Raw genomic sequence first — 15,566 nt, 5'->3', positions numbered from 1 at the left:
TGGATAAGCAGAATGTGCTACATACATACAATGAGATATTCAGCTTTAAAAAGGAAGAAAATTCTGACACGTGCTTCAACATGGATGAAACTTGAGGACATGTGCGAAGTGAAATGAACCAGTCACAAAAAACAAATACTGTATGATTCTACTTGAATGAAGTAGTCAAATTCATTTATAGAAAGTAGAGGCCGGGCGCGGTGGCTCACGCCTGTAATCCCAGCACTTTGGGAGGCCGAGGCGGGCGGATCACAAGGTCAGGAGATCGAGACCACGGTGAAACCCCGTCTCTACTAAAAATACAAAAAATTAGCCGGGCGCGGTTGTGGGCGCCTGTAGTCCCAGCTACTCGGGAGGCTGAGGCAGGAGAATGGCGTGAACCCGGGAGGCGGAGCTTGCAGTGAGCCGAGATCGCGCCACTGCACTCCAGCCTGGGCGACAGAGCCAGACTCCGTCTCAAAAAAAAAAAAAAAAAAAAAAAGACATTAAGTGAAAAAAAAAAAAAAAGCAGAATGCCAGAAAGTAGAATGTTGGTGGCCGGGCACAGTGGCTCACACCTGTAATCCCAGCACTTCGGGAGGCCGAGGTGGGTGGATCACTTGAGTTCAGAGTTCAAGACCAGCCTAGCCAACATGGTGAAACCCTGTCTCTACTAAAAATACAAAAATTAGCCGGGCATGGTGGCAGGTGCCTGTAATCCCAGCTACTCAGGAGGCTGAGGCACAAGAATCACTTGAACCTGGGAGGTAGAGGTTGCAGTGAGCCGAGATCACGCCATTGCACTCCAGCCTGGGCGACAGAGCAAGACTCAGTCTCAAAAAAAAAAAAAAGAAAAGAAAAAGAAAGTAGAGGCCGGGCGCGGTGGCTCAAGCCTGTAATCCCAGCACTTTGGGAGGCCGAGACGGGCGGATCACGAGGTCAGGAGATCGAGACCATCCTGGCTAACACAATGAAACCCCGTCTCCACTAAAAATACAAAAAAATTAGCCGGGCGTGGTGGCGGCACCTGTAGTCCCAGCTACTCGGGAGGCTGAGGCAGGAGAATGGCGGGAACCCGGGAGGCGGAGCTTGCAGTGAGCCGAGATCGTGCCACTGCACTCCAGCCTGGGCGACAGAGCGAGACTCCGCCTCAAAAAAAAAAAAAAAAAAAAAAAAGAAAGTAGAATGGGAATGGTGGTTGCTAGGGTACAGACTTTCATTTCTGCAAGATGAATTCTAGAGATAGATGATGGTGATGGTTGCACAGCAGTATGAATGTCCACCGAAATGTATACTTACAAATGGTTAGGATGGCCAGGTACAGAAACATGCCCCTGTAGTCCCAGCTACTCTGTAGTGTGAGGCCATGAGTTTGATAATCACATCTGTGAATAGACACTGCACCCCAGTCCAGGCAAAATAGCAAAATCCTGTCTCTTTTTTTTTTTTCTTTTTGAGCCAGAGTCTCGCTCTTTCACCCTGACTGTAGTGCAATGGCACCATCTCGGCTTACTGCAACCTCTGCCTCACGGGTTCAAGTGATTCTCCTGCCTCAGCCTCCTGAGTAGCTGGGATTACAGGTGCGCACCACCATGCCTGGCTAATTTTTGTATTTTTTAGTAGAGACGGGGTTTCTCCATGTTGGTCAGGCTGGTCTCGAATTCCTGACCTCATGATCCACCCACCTCAGCCTCCCAAAGTGCTGGGATTACAGGTGTGAGCCACCATGCCCAGCCAGAAAAAAATAATTTTTAATAGTTGAACAACAAACCACAAACAAAACTACAGAGGCCTTTAGCCAACAATTTTAAGGAAATAAATGTAAACTGGGGGTGCTGGGTGCGGTGGCTCAAGTCTGATCCCAGCACTTTGGGAGGTCAAGGCAGGCAGATCATTTGAGCTCAGGAGTTCTAGACCAGCCTGGGCAACATGGTAAAATCCCATCTCTATAAAAAATACAAAAAATTAGCCAGGTGGTGGTTCATGCCTGTGGTCTTAGCTACTGGAGAGGTTAATTTGGGGGTGAGGCAGGAGGATCACTTGAGCCAGGGAGGTAGAGGTTGCATTGAGCCATGATTGTACCACAGCACTCCAGTCTGGGTGACAGAGCAAGATCCTGTAGCCGGGCGCGGTGATTCACCCCTGTAATCCCAGTACTTTAGGAGGCCAAGGCGAGCAGATCGAGAGGTCAAGAGATCGAGACCATCCTGGCCCATCTCTACTAAAAATACAAAAATCAGCTAGGGGTGGTAGTGCACGACTGTAGTCCTAGCTACTCAGGAGGCTGAGGCAGGAAAATTGCTTGAACTCAGGAGGCAGAGGTTGCGGTGAGCCGAGATTGCACCACTGCACTCCAGCCTGGTGACAGAGCGATACTCCATCTCAAAAAAAAAAAAAAAAAAAGTAAATTTGGAAAATCTTTTATGAACAAAGATGGCCATTGCCCCAAACTGGAAACCCAAATGTCTAACAATAAAGGAATGGCTGCTGTAACAGAATGTCTGAGAAAAAACAAAAAAGCAGACTGAGCACAGTGGCTGATGCCTGTAATGCCAGAACTTTGAAGGGTGGATCACTTGAGCTCCAGAGTTCGAGACCAGCCTGGCAATATGGCAAAACCCAGTCTCTACAAAAAATACAAAAATTTAGCTGGGTGTGGTGGCACGTACCAGTGGTCCCAGCTACTTGGGAGGGTGAAGCCAGAGGATTACTTGGTACTGGGAGGCGGAGGTTGCACTGAGGTGAGATCATGCCACTGTACTCCGGCCTCGGTGATAGAGCCAGACTGTCTCCAAAAAAATCCAAAAGACTGAGGTGGGAGGATTGCTTGAGCCCAGGAATTCAACACTGTAAGTGAGCTATGACTGCCTCACTGCACTCCAGCCTGGGTGACAGAGCAAGAGCCTGTCTCTTAAAAAAAAAAAAAAAAAAAGTTAAAATGGTATAATCAATGCCAGGCATGTGGCTCACACCCATAATCCCAGCACTTTGGGAGGCCAGAGCAGGAGAATCGCTTGAGCCCAGGAGTACGAAACAAACATAGGCAACAAAGCAAGACTCCATCTCTACAAAAAATAAAAATAAAAATAAATTGGCTGGGTGTGGTAGCGCATGCCTGTGGTCTTAGCTACTCAGGAGGCTAACGAAGGAGGATCACTTGAGCCCAGGCGTTCAAGACTGCAGTGAGCTATGATTGTACTGCTGCATTCTAGCCTGGGCAACAAAGAAAGAACCCCATCTCTAAAAATAAATAAATAAATAAATAAATAAATAAATAAATAAATAAATAAAAAGGAGGGTTGTAACAACATGGCAAAAAGTTTACTGGGCATCTTTTTTTTTTTTTTTTGAGACGGAGTCTCGCTCTGTCGCCCAGGCTGGAGTGCAGTGGTGTGATCTCGGCTCACTGCAAGCTCTGCCTCCCAGGTTCACGCCATTCTCCTGCCTCAACCTCCCGAGTAGCTGGGACTACAGGTGCCCCCCACCACGCCTGGCTAATTTTTTTTGTATTTTTAGTAGAGACGGGGTTTCACCATGTTAGCCAGGATGGTCTCGATCTCCTGACCTCATGATCCACCCGCCTCAGCCTCCCAAAGTGCTGGGATTACAGGCGTGAGCCACCGTACCCGGCCCTGGGCATCTTTTTGCCTATAATAAAGCCAACCATCTAAAAACAGTTCAAGCCCTGGCTCTGGTACCTGTCAGCTGTGTGGCCCTGGGAGGGTCCCTCACTCTCTGTAAGCCTCAGTTGCCTCACCTGTGAAATGTATCTCACAGTGGTTGAGTGGATCAAGTGAAGGGCTGTATGTCAACCCTGTCAAGCCACCTGGTACTCTGTGTCCTATGGATGGTAGCTGCCCTGAAGCAGGGCTTTGCAGACTGAAGTGCTCTCTCTTCAGAGGAAGTGCAGGTGTCCATCTCCTGGTGTGGGAGAGGCACCCTGTGCTCCCTGGCCCATGAGACAGGATTGGGTTTGGGGGGCCAGGGCAGGAGGAGGGGCCCATCACCAGGGGAAACAGCTCGTGGTGGAGCAGCTGAGGTGCAGCTGGGCCTGTGGCCTAGAAGGCAGTCTTGTGGGTGCCTCCTCCCCCAGCCACAACTCAGGTCTGCAGCTGGGTCCTGCCTCTTTCCGAGTGGGCCATGGCCGGGATATGGCTGCTATTTCTCCTGGCCCTTGGGTGTCCAACCCTACCCACAGGTGAGCCCCCTCTTTGCATTCCTCTCTGTTCCTCCTCAGTCTGCCCAAGCCCATTCCCTCACTCTGGACCTCCCTGGGTATTGATGGGCTGCAGGGAGGCAGGACAAGAGCCATTTAGGGACCTCTGGGGAGGGTCTCACCCACTGTACTCTTCCCATTGTACTCTTCTTCCCAGTCACCTTGCTCTGGGGCTCCCACGTCCTCCTGCCCTGGAGCCCACAGTGTTGGTAGGGAGGCTGCACCTCTTAGAGGTATAGAGAAATGAGAACAAACTGGATGGGCATCCATAGAAGGTGGGGTTAGGGTAGCCAGGGTGTGTGATGTGATATGCAATGATGGGATATGGGTAAGAGTATGAGGTACTGTCCTGTCCTTCTTGCCCTCAGGGTACCTGCCCTAGTTCAATAGGACTCAGGGTGTCTCAGGTTCACTCCCAGCTTGCCCTTACCAATGGGCTCAGGGTAGGTCCCAAGGCCTCTTCCCAGGGTATTTACCCCCACCCTCCCAGGATCAAGGCTGGAGCCAAAGGACTCATGTCTTGAGGGGAAAATTCCAGCTTCATCTAGAAGCATGTGCATGTATGCATGTGTGTGGTAGGGGAAGGTCCATGATTTTTGAGTCGGGAGGGTCTCCTTGATCTAAAGCTGGCCCCAAGTATCTCACAGGCACTCCTTCATTAGGGAGATAAACCACACCTATGTGGAACACAGGGCGCCCATGGCAGGAGGCCTGAGCTCGGGAAGGAAGTAACCAGGGTAAGCAGGAACAATCCTGGGAGGCTTCATGGAAGAAATGGAAGACGAACTCAACTTGGGGAATATCTCTATCTATGTAACTGAAAAGGCTCTGGAGGTTTTTTTTTTTTTTTGAGACAGAGGCTCACACTGTTGCCCAGGCTGGAGTGCAATGGTGCGATCTTGGCTCACGGCAACTTCTGCCTCCCAGGTTCAAATGATTATCCTGTCTCAGCCTCCCGAGTAGCTGGGATTACAGGTGCCCACCACCACACCTAGCTAATTTTTTGTATTTTTAGTAGAGACGGGGTTTCACTATGTTGGCCAGGCTGGTCTCGAAATCCTGACCTCATGATCTGCCCACCTCGGCCTCCCAAAGTGCTAGGATTGCAGGCGTGAGCCACTGTGCCCAGCCCATTATATTATTATTATTATTTGCTTTTTTTTTTTTTTTTTTAAAGACAAGAGTTCACTCTGTTGCCCATACTGGAGTGCAGTGGCACGATCTCAACTCACTGCATCCTCTGCCTCCCAGGTTCCAGCGGTTCTCCTGCCTCAACTTCCCAAGTAGCTGGGATTACAGTCACCCGCCACCATGCCCAGCTAATTTTTGTATTTTTAGTGGAGACAGGGGTTCACCATGTTGGCCAGGCTGGTCCCGAACTCCAGACTTCAAGTGATTCACCTGACTCAGCCTCCCAAAGTGCTGGGATTACAGGCATGAGCCACTAAGCCCGACCTAACGCCATTATATTGATGAGACCACTGGGACTCAGAAAAAATATTCTTCCTTCAACCTAAATAAATAAATAAATAAATAATGAAAACAAAACAAAACAAACAAAAAGACTCAGAAAATTGGCTGGGCACAGTGGCTTACGCCTGTAATCCCAGCAATTTGGGAGGCCAAGGCGGGCAGATCACTTGAGGTCAGGAGTTTGAGACAAGCCTGGCTAACATGGTGAAACCCCATCTCTACTAAAAATACAAAAATTAGCCGGGCATGGTGGCAGATGCCTGTAATCCAGCTACTCAGGAGGCTGAAGCAAGAGAAATGCTTGAACCCGGGAGGAGGAGGTTGCACTGAGCCAAGATCCCGCCACTGCACTCCAGGCTAGGTGATAGAAACAGAATCAGACTCAAAAAAAGAAAAAAAAAAGAAAGAAAGAAAGAAAGAAAGAAAGAAAGAAAGAAAGAAAGAAAGAAAGAAAGAAAGAAAGAGAAAGAAAGAAACAAACAAACAAACAAAAGAAAAGACTGGGTGCGGTGGCTCACGCCTGCAATCCTAGCACTTTGGGAGACTGAGGCAGGTGGATCACGAGGTCAGGAGTTCAAGACCAGCCTGGCCAAGATGGTGAAACCCCATCTCTACTAAAAATACAAAAAATAGCCAGGCGTGGTGGTAGGCACCTGTAATCCCAGCTACCCAGGAGAATCACTTGAACCCCAGCGGGCGGAGGTTTCAGTGAGCTGAGATCCCGCCACTGCACTCCAGCCTGGGCGACAGAGTGGGGCTCCATCTCAAAAAATAAAAATAAAAAATAAATACAAAAAAAGGTCAGGCATGGTGGCCGACCTTTACAAGTCCTGTAATCCCAGCACTTTGGGAGGCCAAGGCGGGTGGATCACGAGGTCAGGAGATCAAGACCATCCTGGCTAACACAGTGAAAACCCTCTCCACTAAAAATACAAAAAATTGGCTGGGCTCAATGACTCATGCCTGTAATCCCAGCACTTTGGGAGGCTGAGGCGAGTGGATAGCCTAAGGTCAGGAGTTAAAGACCAGCCTGGCCAACAAGGTGAAACTCCATCTCTACTAAAAATACAAAAAATTAGCCGGGCACGGTGAGGGGCACCTGTAATCCCAGCTACTCAGGAGGCTGAGGCAGGAGAATCACTTGTATCCGGGAGCTGGAGGTTGCAGCGAGCCACATTTGCCATGCCATTGCATTCCAGCCTGGGCAACGAGAGTGAAACTCTGTCTCAAAAAAAAAAAAAAATACAAAAAATTAGCTGGGCATGGTAGCACGTGCCTGTAGTCCCAGCTACTCAGAAGGCTGAGACAGGAGAATCGGTTGAACCCAGAAGGGGAGGTTGCAGTGAGCCGAGATCATGCCACTGCACTCCAGCCTAGGCAACAGAGTGAGACTCCATCTCAAAAAAAAATAATAATAATATAATAATAATAATAATAAGACTCAGAAAATTAAGTGAATGAGTCAGGAGTCACGCTTAGCTCTGTCTGAAGCTATGTCCTAGACAATCCACTGTGTCACATGGCAAAATCTTAGTCACCCTGCAAGGTGAGATGGTTTATGGGATTTGGAGTCACAGAGATCTGAGTTCAAATCCTGACTGGACAACTTACCATTTATGTGTTAGTAGGATAATTTTTTTTTTTTTTTTTTTTGAGACGGAGTCTCGCACTGTTGCCCAGGCTGGAGTGCAGTGGTACGATCTTGGCTCACTGCAAGCTCTGCCTCCCGGGTTCACGCTGTTCTCCTGCCTCAGTCTCCCAAGTAGCTGGGACTACAGGCGCCTGCCACCACGCCCGGCTAATTTTTTGTATTTTTAGTAGAGACGGGGTTTCACTATGTTAGCCAGGATGGTCTCGATCTCCTGACCTCATGATCCGCTGGCCTATTTTTTTTTTTTTTTTTAATTTTTTGAGACAGAGTCTTGCTCTGTCGCCAGGCTGGAGTGCAGTGGCATGATCTCGGCTCACTGCAACCTGTGCCTCCCGGGTTCAAGCAATTCTCCTGCCTCAGCCTCCTGCAACCTCTGCCTCCCAGGTTCAAGCAATTCTCCTGCCTCAGCCTCCTGAGTAGCTGGGATTACAGGCGCGTGCCACCACACCTGGCTAATTTTTTGTATTTTAGTAGAGACAGGGTTTCACCATGTTAGCCGGGATGGTCTCGATCTCCTGACCTTGTGATCCGCCTGCCTCAGCCTCCCAAAGTGCTGAGAATAAAGGTGTGAGCCACCATGACTGGCCTAGGCTAATTATTTGGCTTCTAAGAAATCTTTCCTGAGTACCCTTTACCCCTACATCCTCACAAGATTCTCTGGCCTCCTTCCCTGCACTCTGGGACATTTCTTAAGTCTGGCTATACCTAAGAAATAGGTATAGACTATTCACAAAAAACTCCAGGCTGGGCAAGGTGGCTCATGCCTATAATCCCAGCACTTTGGGAGGCCCAGGCGTGAGGATCTCTTGTGCCCTGAAGTTCAAGACCAGCTAGGACAACATAGTGAAACCCTATTTCTACAAAAAATAAAAAATAAATTAGTCAGGTATGGTGGCACCTGCCTGTAGTCCCTGCTACTGGGAAGGCTGAGGTGGGAGGATCACCTGAACCCGGGAGGTCGAAGCCTCAGTGAGCCATGATCATGCCATTGCACTCTGACCTAGGCGACAGGGAGAGACTCTGTCTCAAAAAAAAAAGAAAAAAAAATCGCAATGTTCAAAAATAACATTCTGGGCCAGGCGCGGTGGCTCATGTCTGTAATCCCAGCACTTTGGGAGGCTGAGGTGGGAGGATCATTTGAGGTCAGTAGTTGGAGACCAGCCTGGCTAACATGGTGAAACCTTGTCTCTACAAAAAACACAAAAAAAACCAGCCAGACCTGGTGGTGCACACCCATAATCCAAGTTACTTGGGAGGCTGAAGCAGGAGAATTTCTTGAACCCCAGAAGTGGAGATTGCAGTGAGCTGAGATTGTGATACTGCACTCCAGCTTGGGTAAGACAGTGCGACTCCATCTCAAATAATAATAATAATAATAAATAGCCGGGCGCGGTGGCTCAAGCCTGTAATCCCAGCACTTTGGGAGGCCGAGACGGGCGGATCACGAGGTCAGGAGATCGAGGCCATCCTGGCTAACACGGTGAAACCCCGTCTCTACTAAAAAATAAAAAAACTAGCCGGGCGAGGTGGCGGCGCCTGTAGTCCCAGCTACTCGGGAGGCTGAGGCAGGAGAATGGTGCAAACCCGGGAGGCAGAGCTTGCAGTGAGCTGAGATCCAGCCACTGCACTCCAGCCTGGGCGACAGAGCCAGACTCCGTCTCAAAAAAAAAAAAATAAAAATAAAAATAAAAAAAATAATAATAATAATAAAAGATTGTGGGAAATAGGGATTATTTTGGAAAATATAGGGAAAATGTTTGTAGTACCCATATGACTTAGTTCTTAAGATTATGAAACAATACACGTATACTTCAAATGGGTCAATTGTCTGGTATGTGGACTATACCTAAACAAAGCTTTTTTTTTTTTTCACTCTGTCACCCAGGCTGAAGTGCAGTGACATGATCTCAGCTCACTGCAACCTTTGCCCGGGTTCACGCAATTCTTGTGACTCAGCCTCCAGAGTAGTTGGGACTACAGGCATGTGCCACCACACGCAGCTAATGTTTTTGTATTTTTAGTAGAGATGGGGTTTCACCATGTTGGCCAGGGTGTTCTCAAACTCCTGACCTCAGGTGATCCACCCACCTCAGCCCCCCAAAGTGCTGGGATTACAAGTGTGAGCCACCACACCCACCCTTTTTTGTTTTTTTTTTTTTTTGAGACTGATCTTGTGCTGTTGCCCAGGCTGGAGTGCAGTGGGATGATCTCGGCTCACTACAACTTCTGCCTCCTGGGTTTAAGCAACTCTCCTGCCTCAGCCTCCCAAATAGCTGGGACTACGGGTGCACACCACCACACCCGACTAATTTTTGTATTTTTGGTAGAGATGGGGTTCCACCATGTTGGCCAGGCTGGTCTCGAACTCCTAACCTTAGGTGATCGGCCTGCCTCAGCCTCCCAAAGTGCTAGGATTACAGGTGTGAGCCACCGCACCCAGCCAACAAAGCTTTTTTTTTTTTTTTTTTTGAGACAGAGTCTTGCTCTGTTGCTAGGCTGGAGTTCAGTGGCTCAATCTAGGCTCACTACAACTTCCGCTTCCCTGGTTCAAGCGATTCTCCTGCCTCAGCCTCCCGAGTAGCTGAGATTACAGGCATGCGCCACCACGCCCAGCTAATTTTGTATTTTTAGTAGAGATGGAGTTTCACCATGTTGGCCAGGATTGTCTCGATCTCCTGACCTTGTGATCTGCCCGCCTCGGCCTCCCAAAGTGCTAGGATTACAGGCTTGAGCCACCGTGCCTAGCCAACAAAGCTTTTTTTTAATTATTATTATTATTTTTTAAAAAGGCTGGATGTGGTGCCTCATGCCTGTAATCCTAGCACTTTGGGAGGTCGAGGCGGGCGGATCACCTGAGGTCAGGAGTCCGAGACCAGCCTGACCAACATGGAGAAACCCAGTCTCTACTAAAAACATAAAAATAAAAATTAGCCAGGGTGGTGTCGTGGGACCTTGGGAGGCTGAGGCAGAAGAATAGCTTGAACCCAGGAGGTGGAGGTTGCAGTGAGCCGAGATTGTGCCACTGCACTCGAGCCTGGGAGGCAGAGCGAGACTCCGTCTCAAAAAACAAACAAACAAACAAAAGAACTACAGGCTACAGAAAAAGGCTGAGAATAAAAGAAAAAACACCCACTCACACTCCACCTAGATTAACAAATGTTTAACATTTTGCCATGTTTAAATCAGACTTTTAAAAAAAAGAAACAAAAAATTACAGATATATTTGAGGCCCCTTCTAATCTCATTCCAGGTCCTGTTTCCTTCCCTTCCTCACCAGAGGCTGCCACAGCTGCCACCACAAACAAGTATTTGTTTGCACATTTACTGTCTTTCCCATGGAACTGAGTTCCTTGAGAGCAGGAATGATGACTTACCCAATGTTATATCTCTAGTTCCTGGCACAGAATGGGGCTCGGATGTCATAGACAAGTGGATGGAAGAAGAGGTGGCTGAATGGATAGACAGATACATAGATGAAAGGTAGAAAGAATAGATGGAGGTGGCTGGGCGCAGTGGCTCACTCCTGTAATCCCAGCACTTTGGGAGGCTGAGGCAGGTGGATCACGAGGTCAGGAGATCGAGACCATCCTGGTTAACACGGTGAAACCCCGTCTCTACTAAAAACAAAACAAAACAAAAAATTAGCCAGGCAGGCGCAGTGGCGGGCGCCTATAGTCCCAGCTGCTCAGGAGACTGAGGCAGGAGAATGGCATAAACCCCGGATGCAGAGCTTGCAGTGAGCCAAGATCATGCCACTGCACTCTAGCCTGGGCAACAGAGCGAAACTCTGTCTCAAAAAAAAAAAAAAAAAAAAAGAAGGAAGGAATACATGGAGGATAGATGGCTGATAGAAGAAAGGATAGATAAATAGGTGAGTGAATGAAAGGATGGGCAGATGGAGGGAAGGAAGGGTGGCTTGATGGGAAAATGCAAGGAGGGAGGAATGGATGAGTGGCTAGGACAGGTAGATGGATGGTGGATGGATGGATGGATGGATGGATGGATGGATGGATGGATGGACGGATGGATGGATGGATGGATGGATGGAAAGACAGAAATGTAGAACTCTAGTCTACAACACAATGCTGGCCTGGGAAGCCACAAGCTGGTCTAGCACCCACAGGTGCATGCTCTCTTGCAGGTGTGGGTGGCACACCCTTTCCTTCTCTGGCCCCACCAATCACGCTACTGGCGGATGGAAAACAGCAGATGGTGGTGGTCTGCCTGGTCCTTGATGTTGCACCCCCTGGCTTTGACAGCCCCATCTGGTTCTCAGCCGGCAACGGTAGTGCACTGGATGCCTTCACCTATGGCCCTTCCCCAGCAACGGATGGCACCTGGACCAGCTTGGCCCATCTCTCCCTGCCCTCTGAGGAGCTGGCATCCTGGGAGCCTTTGGTCTGCCACACTGGGCCTGGGGCTGAGGGCCACAGCAGGAGTACACAGCCCCTGCAGCTGTCAGGTGGGGATGGAGCCTGGGCCCTTGCGGATGCTCCCTGTCCCCTTCCACACACTAGGATATGGTTGGAGGGAGGGCAGGCTCCAGGCTGCAAAGGCATGAAGGGTGTCCAAGTGCAGAGCCTCCGCGTGAGGTGACACTTGGGCTCAGGGGAGAGTGGCCTCAGGGCCATTAATTCTGGGATTTGCGACTGCAATATCTGTTTGAAATCCAGGCTCTGCAGCACGGCTTCCAAAGATAAAAATGCCTCCTTCTACCTAGGATTCATTATACACACATAGATATATCACCCTGTGTACATGATACCCTGTAAGGACCAAACTAATTAACAAATCACTACCAGTTATTGAGCGTTGACTCTGTTCTAGGCAGTGTCCTATACACTTCACATTTATGAGACAGATAATATAATTCCCTTAATTTTACAGGCATGGGGAGGCTAAGTAACATGTCTAAAGCCAGTGATTTTTGTTTCCCCCTCCGTTGTATTTTTTTTTTTTTTTTTTTTTTTTGAGACGGAGTCTCGCTCTGTCACCCAGGCTGGAGTGCGGTGGCCGGATCTCTGCTCACTGCAAGCTCCGCCTCCCGGGTTCACGCCATTCTCCTGCCTCAGCCTCCCGAGTAGCTGGGACTATAGGCGCCCGCCACCTCGCCCAGCTAGTTTTTTGTATTTTTTAGTAGAGACGGGGTTTCACCGTGTTAGCCAGGATGGTCTCGATCTCCTGACCTCGTGATCCGCCCGTCTCGGCCTCCCAAAGTGCTGGGATTACAGGCGTGAGCCACCGCGCCCGGCCCCCTCCATTGTATTTTGAAACAGTCAGCAATTATTATCACTGACCAGATGACTTACTTCCTCTCTGGGGATTATCTCAGTTTTGTCGTCTTCCAAATGGGAATGTTTGTTAACTAAGTGCCCTGACTTTCAAAGAATGCCATGAAGACGGTCAGTTCCTTATCTGAGAGTGCTGGGCACCCCAGCCTCCCCAGGGCACAGAACAGGGAACAGTGCAAAGTGAGGGATGTTTGGGCCCTCAGAGGACTTGCAGCAAATGGGCTCAGGGTTTCTGCTGCTGGCTCACTTGTCCATTTACCCCAATGCCTTGACACCCATGCTGTGCCAGGGCCTGGGCATAGCACTGGGGATGGCCTCCAGAGTGCATGGCCCATCCCCAAAGACTCACTCCCTTCTCCTTGGACAACAGGAGAGGCTTCTACAGCCAGGACCTGCCCCTGGGAGCCTCTCAGGGGTGAGTACTCTGGGCAAGGGGTGGGGAATAAAAGGCTGGGACCAGGACCTTGGGCCTGGGGGGTGGGGCATTCAGCTCTGGCCTAATGGGTCTTACACGGGAGGTCAGTAGGTATCCCATGTAGAGGCTGTCATGCTAGGTTGGGGCACTGGCTAGCATGGGCCTCAGTCTACCTAGGATAAGATGGGGGTGAATCCTTTGACCTTAGCCTAATTCTTGGACATTAGTTGAGAAGCACAGGTGACAGCTAATAGAGGGGTCTTTGGAGTCCTCCTTGGGCAGCCCAGGCAGGGGGTCTCAGCATTACAGGCTGTGTAAATGGGAGGCTGTCTGGGGTGATGGAAAGAGCACTGGATGGACAGTCATGAAGTTGGGCTGTGGTCCAACTCTGCTTCCTGACCAAATAGAGAATTTTGAAGCTGGGCGCAGTGGCTCACACCTGTAATCCCAGCACTTTGGGAGGCCGAGGTGGGTGGATGACGAGGTCAGGAGCTCGAGACCAGCCTGGCCAACATGGTGAAACCCTGTCTCTACTAAAAATACAAAAATTAGCCGAGCGTGGTAGCACATGCCTGTAGTCCCAGCTACTCGGGAGGCTGAGGTAGGAGAATCACTTGAACCCAAGAGGTGGAGGTTGCAGTGAGCTGAGATCGGGCCACTGCACTCCAGCCTGGGTGACAGAGTGAGACTCCATATCAAAAAAAAAAAAAAAAGAATTTTGAGCTAGTTACTCTCTGCGTCAGATGCTAAGTCCTGCCTGGCCCCCACCCTTACCCATGATTGTTGGGGAATAAAATAAAATGAAGGCAAGGAAGGTATTTATTATTACCAGTAAGAACGGAGGCTAGACACCGGGATGGACTTTCCCTGGAGGAGGGGGTCAAGGGGACGGGCAATGGCAAGGGCAGAGGACAAGGCCCTCTCCTCCGTGGACGTTCTCTCCTGGGGTTGGGGGCTGCGGGCTCCTGCGGGCTCCTGAGCGTTTCCTCCTCGCAGGGATGCCGGGCGGGGTCCTGTGGCTGGGGGTGCTGCGGCTGCTGCTCTTCAAGCTGCTGCTGTTTGACCTGCTCCTGACCTGCAGCCGCCTGCGCCACCCCGAGGGCCCACTGCCTTCCCCCGCAGCTGCCACCCGCCTGCGAGCCCTCGGCTCCCACCGACTGTACCTGGCCACGGAGACTGGGGGACGAGAGGCCACCAGTTCACCCAGGCCCCAGCCTCGGGACCATGGCTGGAGTGACACCCCTCCGGGTCAGAAGCCTGGGAGCCCAGTCTGGGAGGAGGGGTCTTACCTCAGCAGATACCCCACCTGCCCAGCACAGGCCTGGTGCTCAAGATCTGACCTCAGGATTCCTTCCTCGAGTCTTGGAGCATTTTTTGCATGTGACCTGCCTCCTCCTCTGCAGGCTGGAGCTGCCTGAGGGCACGGCTCTACCTCCCCCAGGCCACCCCTCCACCCCCAGAATGGTGATCCACCCAGTTACGGGGGTATTTAGGGAGCAGATGACTGAGAACATTAAAAAAGAACTTAAATGACATAGCAAATGAGAAATGTTTGAATTCATGTCTATCCTGGGAGGAGGGAATTTGGCAGAGTTAGAAGTAGGAGAAATCCAGGAAGGTTCCCTTGAGGAAGAGGGCTTCCTGAGACAGAACTTGGGAACTACAGAGTGGGGCTGGTGGTTGGGAAGGCAGCTGTCCCACGGCTGTCTCCTCGCCCCACAGCAAGTGGGGAGGCCCCCTCTTTTCCTTACCCTGGCCCAACCTCTGTGAGAGATCAGGGCAGAGAGCCCAGGAACCCAGGAAGGTGGATGCTGGGTCGATGTGAACTCTTGTACAGACTCGACAGAGGTGAACAGGGCCAGGGTTTCCGGGGAACAGGATCGTTTTCAATGCCAAGAGTATGAGGTATTAATTCCAAACTTACAGTTTATTAATCAATTAAGAGTCATTATTCATTTGACAAATATTCTTTGAGCATCAACCCTGAGCCAGGTACTAAAGAGGCTTGGCTTTTTTGGTTTGGTTGTTTCCTAAAGAAGATTCTTACATTGATCGAGTATGAGGCTTCCACAGTAGAGCATAACGTGTGTGTCCCCTGCTTGCCCAGTGCTGGCTGCAAATCTAGCCTTTCCCAAGGGTTCTCCGCTAGTAATCAATCACTCCAAGAGACTCTGGGTGCTCTCATGTAAATCCACCTGTCCCTTGGGCCCCATAGGATAGTCTGCTGGATCAACCTTAGTCTTCCTTCCCCCAGGGAGGGGATGGGGAACTATGCCCCAGCACCCCAACACATGGTTTCAAGGACACCCTCAGCTTCCCTGAGCCTCTGTGCTCTCTCAGCTACTGTTCCATAAAAACTCTCACTGCCTCCTCCACTGCTCATCTCTCACCAGACTGAAAGGAGATTCTCCCACTTGCTTTGGGGATTCTTGGGTGGTGGTGGCTGGGGGTGGGAGGGTCCCACAGCTTCTAGGGATGAATCTGTCCACCATCCCCACAAGGCATGTTCCTTCCCTGACACAAAGACTGAGAGAGGGGGTG

General features: G+C 50.2%; 1 protein-coding gene across 4 annotated transcripts; it reads left to right on the top strand.

The window, feature by feature from the left end:
* The first annotated feature begins 4,046 nt into the window (after positions 1-4,046).
* Positions 4,047-14,566, top strand: PTCRA (pre T cell antigen receptor alpha). Of its 4 annotated transcripts, XM_005552972.4 has the most exons (5): positions 4,047-4,177; positions 10,570-10,611; positions 11,578-11,781; positions 12,981-13,025; positions 14,022-14,560. In XM_005552972.4, exons 1-5 carry the CDS (start codon positions 4,120-4,122, stop codon positions 14,441-14,443), a joined length of 771 nt encoding a protein of 256 aa, XP_005553029.3. In that variant the 5' UTR covers positions 4,047-4,119; the 3' UTR covers positions 14,444-14,560. The 4 variants fall into 4 exon arrangements, with proteins under 4 accessions (XP_005553029.3, XP_065400099.1, XP_005553028.3 ...); XM_065544027.1 differs by lacking the exon at positions 10,570-10,611 and having other exon boundaries at positions 11,461-11,781; positions 14,107-14,566; XM_005552971.4 differs by lacking the exon at positions 10,570-10,611 and having other exon boundaries at positions 11,461-11,781; positions 14,022-14,566.
* The last annotated feature ends 1,000 nt before the right edge of the window (positions 14,567-15,566 follow it).

This window comes from Macaca fascicularis, chromosome 4 (genome assembly GCF_037993035.2).
Source record: "Macaca fascicularis isolate 582-1 chromosome 4, T2T-MFA8v1.1".
NCBI classification, from domain to species: domain Eukaryota; kingdom Metazoa; phylum Chordata; class Mammalia; order Primates; family Cercopithecidae; genus Macaca; species Macaca fascicularis.
Note: the sequence above shows the minus strand (reverse complement) of the source record. Positions and strands in the feature narration are given on the sequence as shown.

Bases quoted from the DNA above. Each gene is read 5' to 3' on its own strand.
- PTCRA (XM_065544027.1), top strand. From the start codon at position 4,120: ATGGCCGGGATATGGCTGCTATTTCTCCTGGCCCTTGGGTGTCCAACC. The intron at 4,178-11,460 runs GTGAGCCCCCTC...GCTCTCTTGCAG, and splicing joins GTGTCCAACCCTACCCACAG to GTGTGGGTGGCACACCCTTT. The intron at 11,782-12,980 runs GTGGGGATGGAG...CTTGGACAACAG, and splicing joins ACAGCCCCTGCAGCTGTCAG to GAGAGGCTTCTACAGCCAGG.